Source organism: Somniosus microcephalus, chromosome 9, assembly GCF_052327205.1.
Source record: "Somniosus microcephalus isolate GS21.2 chromosome 9, FLI_Smic_1.0, whole genome shotgun sequence".
Taxonomy (NCBI): domain Eukaryota; kingdom Metazoa; phylum Chordata; class Chondrichthyes; order Squaliformes; family Somniosidae; genus Somniosus; species Somniosus microcephalus.
In genome coordinates, this window is record NC_140995.1 from 62,289,027 (window position 1) to 62,301,509 (window position 12,483).

Genomic DNA, 12,483 nt, shown 5'->3' on the forward strand with positions numbered 1-12,483 from the left:
ATCGTTTTCTCCATCCATTCAAATATTTCTCTCTATTCAATCATGTCTTGACTGATTTGTTTCTGGTGAAAAGCTAGGAACAATGGAGGTCCAAAGAGATTTAGGGGTCTATGTACATAGGTCACTAAAAGGTAGTGATCAGGTACAAAAAATAATCAAAAATGCTAGAGGGCTAGAATATAAAGGGGGTAGAAGTTTTGCTACAGCTATACAAAGCCCTGGTTAGACCACATCTGGAGTACTGTGTACAGTTCTGGACGCTGCACCTTAGGGTGTATTGGCCTTGGAAGGAGTACAGTGCAGATTCACCAGAATGTTCCCAGGGCTCCAAGGGTTAAATAATGAGAGATTGCATTAACTGGGCTTGTATTCTCTGGAATATAGAAGGTTGTGTCTGTGTATGGAATGTATCCCTTTGGAGAACTCCCGAGTGCTGCACTGGGCAACCTTTCCACCCTGTAACAGCATCAAGTATCCTCTAATCTGGTATAGCATAGGCAGCTGCAGTTTGGAACTCCTGCAAAGTGCTTTAACCCCAACTCTGAGAAAAATGTTTAAATCGAGGTTAAGTTTATTTAGCTGGGCCTGTGCTTGTAGTACTGGGGTTAATCGAATACTGAGCAGCGCAAAATGTTGTTTTCAAAATCCTCCATGGCCTCGCCCTCCCCCAGCCCGACAACCCTCAGATCTTTGCGCTTCCCCAATTCTAACCTCTTATGCATCCCCCATTTTTAGTTGCACCACTGTTGGCCTTCAGGTGCCTGGGCCCTCCCTAAACCTCTCCACCTCTCTCTCCTCCTTTTAAGACACTCCTTAAAATCTGCTTCTTTGACCACCTGTCCTGAGAGCTCCTTATGTGGCTCAGTGTCAAATTTTGTCTGTGAAGCGCCATAGGACGTTTTATTATGTTAAAGGTGCTATATAAATGCAAGTTGTTGTTTTGGGATTTTTTTTTTACCCCTTGTGGAAATCCTTCTGGACCTTGTGTAGCAATCCTTAACAATTTCTTTTAAATGAACAAGAAAAATCTAAATCAGAAATTGACAAGTAACTGACTTTTTAAAAAAAGTGATGACATTAGATCCTTCTCCACCCCGCCTCCCAGAGATTGCTTGTGATTTTTCCTGCTACATGCTCAGACTGCTTTCTGCCCATTGCCTCTCTTGTTGCCAGTTATACTTTTATTTTTATGGCTGTTATTCCTTTTAGAAGCATCAATCACTCCCCATTAATTTCTTAAACTGCCCCCTGAAATAGCAAAGATGGCAGAGCCTGTAATGGATAAAACTAAAATGGTAAAGGTGAAACTGAGAGCAATTTAAAAAAAAAATAAAGAAATTGATAAACCAGGAGATAAGGCGAAGAGACAGGGAGCATATATTGAATTACTAGCTGGGGTGAGCCCGGCGTTGCCGAGGCTTTTTCGAGGGCATGTTGTTGTTGGAAGAGAGAGAGAGAGCGACTGGGGGGGGGGTGGGGGGCGGCAGAGAGAGACTGGGGGGGCTGGGGGGGGGGGAGAACAGAGAGAGACTGGGGGGGGGAGGGAGAAAGAAACAGAGACTGGGGGGGGGGATGAAACAGAGAGAGACTGGGGGGGGGAGAAACAGAGAGAGACTGGGGGGGGGGAAACAGAGAGAGACTGGGGGGGGGGGGAAACAGAGAAGCTCTCTCCCCCCACCCACCCCACGCGATTTCCCGAAGCTCCCCCTGGCCGATCTCCCGAGGCTGTGTGCTGGCGTCACGGGGGCCGTGCGCATGCGTGCCGGCGTCAAGGCGGCTGCACAACTGGCGGCCTCTTCATTTTTTTTAAACTCATGCGTGCTGGCGTCACGGGGTGGCGGGCCGTGCGCATGCGTGGTTTCAAGACCGCCGGCGTGCCCCGTTGCCGGGGTACAGGGAGCATATATTGAATTATAATGAAGAGGGAGTCGGTGAAGAGGGGTTATCAGTATTAAACTGCTACCAAGAAAGTGAAGAGAGAAGTTAGGAGAAATGTCCTTCTCAGTTGGAGCATGGAACGCTTTCCCACGGAATAGTTGAGGTAGAGACCACTGCATCTTTTAAGGGAAGAGTCGTTAAAGATTTGGAATAAAGGAAGATACTGGACTACAGGGGGTGAGCACGGGGCGGTGGGATTAGTCTGGGATTGTTCTAGCAGAGAGCACGGGGCGGTGGGATTAGTCTGGGATTGTTCTAGCAGAGAGCACGGGGCGGTGGGATTAGTCTGGGATTGTTCTAGCAGTGCACGGGGCAGTGGGATTAGTCTGGGATTGTTCTAGCAGAGAGCACGGGGCAGTGGGATTAGTCTGGGATTGTTCTAGCAGAGTGCACAGGGCGGTGGGATTAGTCTGGGATTGTTCTAGCAGAGAGCACGGGGCGGTGGGATTAGTCTGGGATTGTTCTAGCAGAGAGCACGGGGCAGTGGGATTAGTCTGGGATTGTTCTAGCAGAGAGCACGGGGCGGTGGGATTAGTCTGGGATTGTTCTAGCAGAGAGCACGGGGCGGTGGGATTAGTCTGGGATTGTTCTAGCAGAGAGCACGGGGCAGTGGGATTAGTCTGGGATTGTTCTAGCAGAGAGCACGGGGCGGTGGGATTAGTCTGGGATTGTTCTAGCAGAGAGCACGGGGCAGTGGGATTAGTCTGGGATTGTTCTAGCAGAGAGCACGGGGCGGTGGGATTAGTCTGGGATTGTTCTAGCAGAGTGCACGGGGCAGTGGGATTAGTCTGGGATTGTTCTAGCAGAGAGCACGGGGCGGTGGGATTAGTCTGGGATTGTTCTAGCAGAGAGCACGGGGCGGTGGGATTAGTCTGGGATTGTTCTAGCAGAGAGCACGGGGCGGTGGGATTAGTCTGGGATTGTTCTAGCAGAGAGCACGGGGCGGTGGGATTAGTCTGGGATTGTTCTAGCAGAGAGCACGGGGCGGTGGGATTAGTCTGGGATTGTTCTAGCAGAGAGCACGGGGCGGTGGGATTAGTCTGGGATTGTTCTAGCAGAGAGCACGGGGCAGTGGGATTAGTCTGGGATTGTTCTAGCAGAGTGCACAGGGCAGTGGGATTAGTCTGGGATTGTTCTAGCAGAGAGCACGGGGCAGTGGGATTAGTCTGGGATTGTTCTAGCAGAGAGCACGGGGCAGTGGGATTAGTCTGGGATTGTTCTAGCAGAGTGCACAGGGCGGTGGGATTAGTCTGGGATTGTTCTAGCAGAGAGCACGGGGCGGTGGGATTAGTCTGGGATTGTTCTAGCAGAGAGCACGGGGCAGTGGGATTAGTCTGGGATTGTTCTAGCAGAGAGCACGGGGCGGTGGGATTAGTCTGGGATTGTTCTAGCAGAGAGCACGGGGCGGTGGGATTAGTCTGGGATTGTTCTAGCAGAGAGCACGGGGCAGTGGGATTAGTCTGGGATTGTTCTAGCAGAGAGCACGGGGCGGTGGGATTAGTCTGGGATTGTTCTAGCAGAGAGCACGGGGCGGTGGGATTAGTCTGGGATTGTTCTAGCAGAGTGCACGGGGCAGTGGGATTAGTCTGGGATTGTTCTAGCAGAGAGCACGGGGCGGTGGGATTAGTCTGGGATTGTTCTAGCAGAGAGCACGGGGCGGTGGGATTAGTCTGGGATTGTTCTAGCAGAGAGCACGGGGCAGTGGGATTAGTCTGGGATTGTTCTAGCAGAGAGCACGGGGCGGTGGGATTAGTCTGGGATTGTTCTAGCAGAGAGCACGGGGCGGTGGGATTAGTCTGGGATTGTTCTAGCAGAGAGCACGGGGCGGTGGGATTAGTCTGGGATTGTTCTAGCAGAGAGCACGGGGCAGTGGGATTAGTCTGGGATTGTTCTAGCAGAGAGCACGGGGCGGTGGGATTAGTCTGGGATTGTTCTAGCAGAGAGCACGGGGCGGTGGGATTAGTCTGGGATTGTTCTAGCAGAGTGCACAGGGCAGTGGGATTAGTCTGGGATTGTTCTAGCAGAGAGCACGGGGCAGTGGGATTAGTCTGGGATTGTTCTAGCAGAGAGCACGGGGCAGTGGGATTAGTCTGGGATTGTTCTAGCAGAGAGCACGGGGCAGTGGGATTAGTCTGGGATTGTTCTAGCAGAGAGCACGGGGCGGTGGGATTAGTCTGGGATTGTTCTAGCAGAGAGCACGGGGCAGTGGGATTAGTCTGGGATTGTTCTAGCAGAGAGCACGGGGCAGTGGGATTAGTCTGGGATTGTTCTAGCAGAGAGCACGGGGCGGTGGGATTAGTCTGGGATTGTTCTAGCAGAGTGCACAGGGCAGTGGGATTAGTCTGGGATTGTTCTAGCAGAGAGCACGGGGCGGTGGGATTAGTCTGGGATTGTTCTAGCAGAGTGCACAGGGCAGTGGGATTAGTCTGGGATTGTTCTAGCAGAGTGCACAGGGCAGTGGGATTAGTCTGGGATTGTTCTAGCAGAGAGCACGGGGCGGTGGGATTAGTCTGGGATTGTTCTAGCAGAGTGCACAGGGCAGTGGGATTAGTCTGGGATTGTTCTAGCAGAGAGCACGGGGCGGTGGGATTAGTCTGGGATTGTTCTAGCAGAGAGCACGGGGCAGTGGGATTAGTCTGGGATTGTTCTAGCAGAGTGCACGGGGCAGTGGGATTAGTCTGGGATTGTTCTAGCAGAGAGCACGGGGCGGTGGGATTAGTCTGGGATTGTTCTAGCAGAGAGCACGGGGCAGTGGGATTAGTCTGGGATTGTTCTGGCAGAGAGCACGGGGCAGTGGGATTAGTCTGGGATTGTTCTAGCAGAGAGCACGGGGCGGTGGGATTAGTCTGGGATTGTTCTAGCAGAGTGCACAGGGCGGTGGGATTAGTCTGGGATTGTTCTAGCAGAGAGCACGGGGCGGTGGGATTAGTCTGGGATTGTTCTAGCAGAGAGCACGGGGCAGTGGGATTAGTCTGGGATTGTTCTAGCAGAGCACGGGGCAGTGGGATTAGTCTGGGATTGTTCTAGCAGAGAGCACGGGGTGGTGGGATTAGTCTGGGATTGTTCTAGCAGAGCACGGGGCGGTGGGATTAGTCTGGGATTGTTCTAGCAGAGAGCACGGGGCGGTGGGATTAGTCTGGGATTGTTCTAGCAGAGAGCACGGGGCGGTGGGATTAGTCTGGGATTGTTCTAGCAGAGAGCACGGGGCGGTGGGATTAGTCTGGGATTGTTCTAGCAGAGAGCACGGGGCGGTGGGATTAGTCTGGGATTGTTCTAGCAGAGAGCACGGGGCGGTGGGATTAGTCTGGGATTGTTCTAGCAGAGAGCACGGGGCGGTGGGATTAGTCTGGGATTGTTCTAGCAGAGAGCACGGGGCGGTGGGATTAGTCTGGGATTGTTCTAGCAGAGAGCACGGGGCGGTGGGATTAGTCTGGGATTGTTCTAGCAGAGAGCACGGGGCAGTGGGATTAGTCTGGGATTGTTCTAGCAGAGAGCACGGGGCAGTGGGATTATCTATATTAATGACTTGGATGAAGGGACCAAGTGCACTGTAGCCAAATTTGCTGATGATACAAAGATAGGTGGGAATGCAAGTTGTGAGGAGGACAGAGTCTGCAAATGGATATAGGTAGGTTAAGTGAGTGGGGAAAAATGTGGCAGATGGAGTATAATGTGGGAAAATGTGAGGTTATCCACTTTGGTAGGAAGAATAAAAAAGCAAATTATTATTTAAATAGAGACACTACAAAATGCTGCAGTACAGAGGGATCTGGGGGCCCTCGTATATGAAACACACAAAGTTAGCATGCAGGTACAGCAAGTAATTAGGAAGGCAAATTGAATGTTGGCCTTTATTGCAAGGGGGATGGAGTATAAAAGTAGGGAAGTCTTGTTACAACTGTACAGGGCGCTGGTGAGACCACACCTGGAGTACTGCATGCAGTTTTGGCCTGCTTATTTAAGGAGGGATATACTTGCATTGGAGGCAGTTCAGAGAAGGTTCACTAGGTTAATTCCTGAGATAAAGGGGTTGTCTTATGAAGAAAGGTTGAGCAGGTTGGGCCTATACTCATTGGAGTTGATGATCTTATTGAAGATTCTGAGGGAGCGTGACAGGGTAGATGCAGGGAGGATGTTTTCCCTCATGGGGGAATCTAGAACTAGGGGGTATAGTTTCAGAATAAGGGGTCGCCCATTTAAAACAGAGATGTGGAGGAATTTCTTCTGAGGGTCGTGAATCTTTGGAATTCTCTACCCCAGAGAGCTATGGAGGCTGAGTCAGTGAATATATTCATGGTGGAGATAAGACAAATGTTTGAGCTACAGGGGAGTCGAGGGTTATGGGGAGCGGGCGGGAAAGTGGACTTGAGGCCAAGATCAGATCAGCCATGATCTTACTGAATGGCCTACTTAGTTCTGTAGAAGGGTTTCGACCTGAAACGTTGACTCTATTTCTCTCTCCACGGATGTTGCCTGGCCTGCTGAGTTTTTCCAGCATTTTCTGTTATTAACTATAGAAAATTGGATCAGATGATAATGCAACATTGATGTAAATTTTAAATTTGCTAAGTGAATTTGCACAGATTAATTTCACCAAAGCAGAAAGAACACATTTTAATGCTTGTATAGTCGAGAAAGAATTTAATTCTTAACTTGAAACCCTTTTTCCCCCCCTCCCCCTGTTTTTAGCTTTCCACTCTGAGAGGAGCAGTGCTGGAAGATGCTGTACCATCCACAGCTCGACATGGCACAGCTCGTGGTTTGCCCATGAAAGAGGTGCTGGAGTATGTGATACCTGAGGTGAACATCCAGTGCCTTAGGGTGGCTTCAAGCTCTCCCAAAGTATTGGAACAGCTGCTGAAACTCGATGAGCAAGGGGTAAGTTTTACACTGTATCTATATAAAATGTACAGAACACTTGATTGGTTCAAATATCATAATTTAAAAAAGGAACAAATCCTTACTACATGATTGCTGGAAATATGAACAGATTGGAAACCTATGAATGAGCCAGCACAAGCAGGTGGGGACATTACCAATGAACAATTAGCTAGCAATAAAACAGTTGGCATGTTGGAAAAGGGAAACCACTGGGATAAGCGTTTGTCAAGATTGCGGTCATAAATATTTTCAATGACCCAAGGATATAGTACTAAACGTAAGGCTCATAACACACCTGAAACTTAAATAATTCATAGAAAAAAATGTTAAATTTGCCTGTAAAATAGTTTCACTTGCTCTCTCTAAGTTTACCTTAACTGGCCCTTACTTTGTTCAGCACACCCTTCCTTCAGTATTTTTCCCCAAATGTTGCACCAAGTGAAATTTTGCATGCATTATCATAAATGATTGGAGCAGTTGCACTTATTTTATTTGTGTGTATCTGAAAGAGAACTCAAAAGCAACCAGCAGAAATAAGGGTTCTAAGAAGAGCAGGAAATTATGGACAAATTGTATGACTGTTAAAGTTTGGAGGGATCTTGTGAAAAAACTGTTTAAGCAGAACCTTTAGTTACACTAAGAATGGGTGCAGAGATATTCAGAAAAGAAGGAAAATGCAAATTGGTTTATTTTTTAATTTCTTGGTCACCGAAATGTAGACCTTAATGAATGGGTCAGTCTACCCTCCCGATGCTGTACTCATTATCTGTCAGAAAACATTCAAAAACAAATGTACAGGAAACTTTGTGCTATCCGGCACCCACGGGACCGAGCTGCTGCCGTTGCCTAAAAAGTGCCATACTCTCCAGAGTTAATGTTGAGAGATACGGAGATTCTTATCTCCGCATTTGACAACAAACACTGTTGCTTAGCAACAGCTTCTAAACACTCGGGTGTGGCCCTAAAGCTCTGTAGCTGAAGCTGTTGCTATAGCTACAGACTTTGCACAGCTTGACTGTTCAAACAAAGCAAAAAAAACAAACAAAAAGAATAAAAAACGGCGGCTGATTTTTGCCGGTGGCTCCAGATTGCCGGATAGCTCACCTCCCAGATAGCACAAAGTTTCCTGTATTATTTTTGCTTAAAATGTAATTTATTCACCTGAGTCAGAAGGTTGTGGGATCAAGTCCCACTCCAGAGACTTGAGCACAAAAATCTAGGCTGATCCTCCGGTGCAGTGCAGTGCAGTGCTGAGGGAGTGCTGCACTGTCATAAGTGCCGTCTTTCAGATGAAACGTTAAACTGCCCCATCTACACTCTCAAGTGGTCATAAAAGATCCTATGGCACTATTTCGAAGAAGAGCAGGGGAGTTATCCCTGGTGTCCTGGCCAATATTTATCCTTCAATCAACATCGCAAGAAAACAGTTTACATGGTCATTATCACATTGCTGTTTGTGGGAGCTTGCTGTGCGCAATTTGGCTGCCGCATTTCTACATTACAACAGTGACTACATTTCAAAAGTACTTCATTGGCTGTAAAGCACTTTGGGAAGTCCTGAGGTCGTGAAAGGTGCTGTATAAATGCAAGTCTGTCTGTATCTCGCACTCGCGCTCTCTCGCGCTCTTTCCCACCCACCATGAGGAAACGTAGCAAGGAACCGAGGCAAAATATTTAAAGCAGTATTGCAAATTAAAGGAAAAACTGCTGGTTGAAATGGGAAGCTATAATGTGGTGTGTGTGTGCGCAGTAGTTTATGTAATACAAATCAGATAGTTGTAGATTTATTTTTATATTTGTATACCTGTGAGACCTAGTTTCCTGTTTTTGAATACGATGATGAAAGCACCTGTTTGAACCATATCCAGCTATTTTCTGTGCCGTAGAGAGAGAGAGAGATGCTTGCATGCTTCAAAACCAAATGCAAGCTGACGAACACAATGCAGAGTGCCCACTTGAAAAGCCAAGCATTGGTTTTACAGCAGGAAAACAGAAGTGCCATCTTTGTCCCCTTCCTCAACCCATGTAACACTTGTGTAGCCTTTCAGGCTTCTGTGAATGCATGACCTCAGTCCCCAACAAAGTGCTGGCTCTGCAGCTGGCCATTCCAGCTCATGTTATATGCATATGCAGAAGCCCGATAGGTTACACAAGTGTCACGGAGGGAGACGGTACTTCCATTTTACTATTAAGCATGTCTAGTTTGATTCCTGGAACCCAGCCTGAATCTTGCGATTCTGCCCTTGGCTGGGGCCAATAAGCAGTGTCGCAGATGGCCCTTCAGTGTTTTAAAATGAACGTTGGATTATACAGGCTGCCTTTGTTTTATTTTACAATTGTTTTCTATTTGCAGTGGTTTGAAATAGTACTCATTAAAATGGATAAGTGAGACTTAATGATACAGTTGCTTAAATTTGTGGGGATGTTTAAAGTTTATGGTGTGATACTGCAGCATTTAACTGTTATACTCCGTGAAAAGTGTTTGAAATTTTAAGGCATTGCTCTACTGCAGAAGATTCTGTGTGATGATGCGTTGGGGTATCATGTTAGAATTCTGTCATACCATGAGACATTTGCAGTCTGCTTCTGCTGTTTTGCAAGGAGGAGATTATGAAATTACACCTCATTTATTAACCTAAGGAAGCGTATCTCTGGTTTTCCCTCAGCATCATGCAGCACATGGAAATACTGAATTTATTACTTCGAGAACTTGCCTTTAAAATTCTTTTCATAATATTATTGCTTTAGATAAAACTGTTTAACTTTTAAAAGTTGTAGAGACTTGTGGTTCTTGCTTGCTGGTACTACAGTTATACACTAAAACAGCTTTTTCCAAGACCAATTCTGAATTTTGCAGCCCCAAGATCAGTAAAAACAAACAAGTCATGGAAAACGAGAGCCGTTAAATGCTAGAATTGCCAAGAAATTATATTTATGAAAACATTGGACGTGTCAAGTGTACAAAGCATCTGGGCAGACACTGAACTGTTTTTAATAGGATGTAACCACCCAACAGTGATGAGACAAATTCATAATCTAAGATTAAAGATGATTAATGTTTGTTCTGAGGGTTTTTGCATTGGAAGTACATAATCTTTGTGGCGCTCCTTCAGAGAGAAGCGACTGCTGTTCAGGTCATTTGCTACACAGCCTTCCCACAAACCAAACAAATGGCAGGCAGAATGCCATTTCTTACAATTCTAAGAGATTGTTGTTCATCCAGAATTAACTTCTTCACTACAATAGCAAATTTGTGAGTAATTTTGCTGCTGCCAGCATTCTATTTGAGCAGAAGAGTTTTTTGAGGATGTAACTAGCAGGGTAGATAAAGGGGAACCAGTGGATGTAGTATATTTGGATTTCCAAAAAGCATTCGATAAGGTGCCACACAAAAGGTTATTACACAAGATTAGGGCTCATGGGGTTTGGGGTAATATACTAGCATGGATAGAGGATTGGTTAACGGACAGAAAACAGAGTAGGGATAAACGGATCTTTTTCAGGTTGGCAGGCTGTAACTAGTGGGGTGCCGCAAGGATTAGTGCTTGGGCCTCAGCTATTTACAATCTATATTGATGACCTAGATGAAGGGACCGAGTGTAATGTATCCAAGTTTGCTGCTGATACAAAGCTAGGTGGGACAGTAAGCTGTGAGGAGGATGCAAAGAGTCTGCAAAGGGATATAGATAGACTAAGCGAGTGGGCAGTAAGGTGGCAGATGGAGTATAATGCAGGGAAATGTGAGGTTATTCACTTTGGTAGGAAGAATAGAAAAAACAAAATATTTTTTTAATGGTGAGAAACTTTCAAATGTTGGTGTTCAGAGAGATTTGGGTGTCCTCATGCAAGAAACACAGAAAGCTAGCATGCAGGTACAGCAAGCAATAAGGAAGGCAAATGGCATGTTGGCCTTTATTGCAAAGGGGTTGGAGTAGAAGAGTAAGGCAGTCTTGCTACAATTGTACAGGGCCTTGGTGAGACCACACCTGGAGTACTGTGTACAGTTTTGGTCTCCTTAGCTAAGGAAGGATATACTTGCATAGAGTCATAGAAAGTTACAGCACGGAAGGAGGCCATTTTGGCCCATCGTGTCCACGCCGGCCAACAAAGAGCTGTCCAGCCTAATCCCACTTCCCAGCTCTTGGTCTGTAGCCCTGCAGGTTATAGCATCCCAAGTGCACATCCAAGTACTTTTTAAATGTGGTTACGGTTCCTGCCTCTACCACCCTTTCAGGCAGTGAGTTCCAGACCCCCACAAACCCTCTGGATGAAGAAATTTCCCCTCAAATCCCCTCTAAACCTTCCACCAATTACTTTAAATCCGTGCCCCCTGGTTTTTGACCCCTCTGCTAAGGGAAATAGGTCCTTTCTATCCACTTTATCTATGCCCCTCATAATTTTATACACCTCAGTAAGGTCTCCCCTCAGCCTCCTCTGTTCCAAGGAAAACAGACCCAGCCTATCCAGTCTTTCCTCATAGCTAAGATTCACTACTCCCGGAAACATCCTTGTAAATCTCCTCTGTACCCTCTCTAGTGCAATCACATCTTTCCTGTAATGTGGTGACCAGAACTGCACGCAGTACTCTAGCTGAGGCCTAACTAGTGTTTTATACAGTTGAAGCATTATCTTGGAGGCGGTGCAACGAAGGTTCACTAGATTGATTCCTGGGATGAGGGGGCTGTCCTATGATGAGAGATTGTGTAGAATGGGCCTATACTCTGGAGTTTAGAAGAATGAGAGGTGATCTCATTGAAACAGACAAGATTCTGAAGGGGATTGACAGGGTAGATGCTGAGAGATTGTTTCCCCAGGCTGGAGTGTCTAGAACTAGGGGGCATAGTCTCAGGATAAGGGGTGTAGGCCATTTAAGACTGAGATGAGGAGGAATTTCTTCACTCAGAGGGTTGTGAATCTTTGGAATTCTCTGCCCCAGAGGGCTGTGAATGCTGAGTCTTTGAGTATATTCAAGGCTGAGATAGATAAATTTTTGGACTCTAGGGGAATCAAGGGATATGGAGATCGGGGGTGGGGGGGGGCGGAAGTGGAGATGGTTGATGAGCAGCCATTATCTTATTGAATGGCGGAGCAGGCTCGAGGGGCCATATGGCCTATTCCTGCTCTTATTTCTTATGTTCTTAAAGTGTAACTACAGCTATAGATAGTATCTTACTAAATACACACATTCCACTTGAAGCTCTATTGAGATGGATATTTCTGTTAAGTGAATGGTAACTGGAAATAAATCAAATCCATTTTCTCACTACCACTATTAATTGCATAACAGTTACTACTGATTTAACCCTGCTTACAGCAGCCTAAAGTAGTATGAAACGTTACAAAGTAGGTTATTGATATTTCAGTAAGTTTTGTTGCACAGGTACACTTTTATAGTCATACAATTATAGGAACTGGTTCATTGAAAAATTAACTTGTTCATGATTTATTAACGCAAGGTTTCATCTGAGATGGGGGGGGGGAATCAATGTACACACTGGATGTTATCAGACTGGTAGAAAACTTGTTAGGAATAAGATGAAAATACTTTTGTGGCTTTTCTGGAACAGATAACTACTGGCCAAAGCAAATCCTGTTATCTTTCCCCTCCCTCAATCGTTGAAATGTCTTCCACATGGTGCAGGTCAGCCTTGCACCATGGGGAAA

General features: G+C 46.5%; 1 protein-coding gene across 4 annotated transcripts in view; it reads left to right on the forward strand.

Annotated features, from left to right (window-relative positions):
* sipa1l2a (signal-induced proliferation-associated 1like 2, genome duplicate a) overlaps positions 1 to 12,483 on the forward strand; it is a 547,440-nt gene that overhangs the window by 196,551 nt on the left and 338,406 nt on the right. For all 4 annotated transcript variants that reach the window (XM_085996661.1, XM_085996664.1, XM_085996662.1 and 1 more), the window contains one exon: positions 6,628 to 6,816. In XM_085996661.1, coding sequence (XP_085852787.1) covers positions 6,628 to 6,816 — 189 coding nt within the window. The remainder of the gene's footprint in view (positions 1 to 6,627; positions 6,817 to 12,483) is intronic.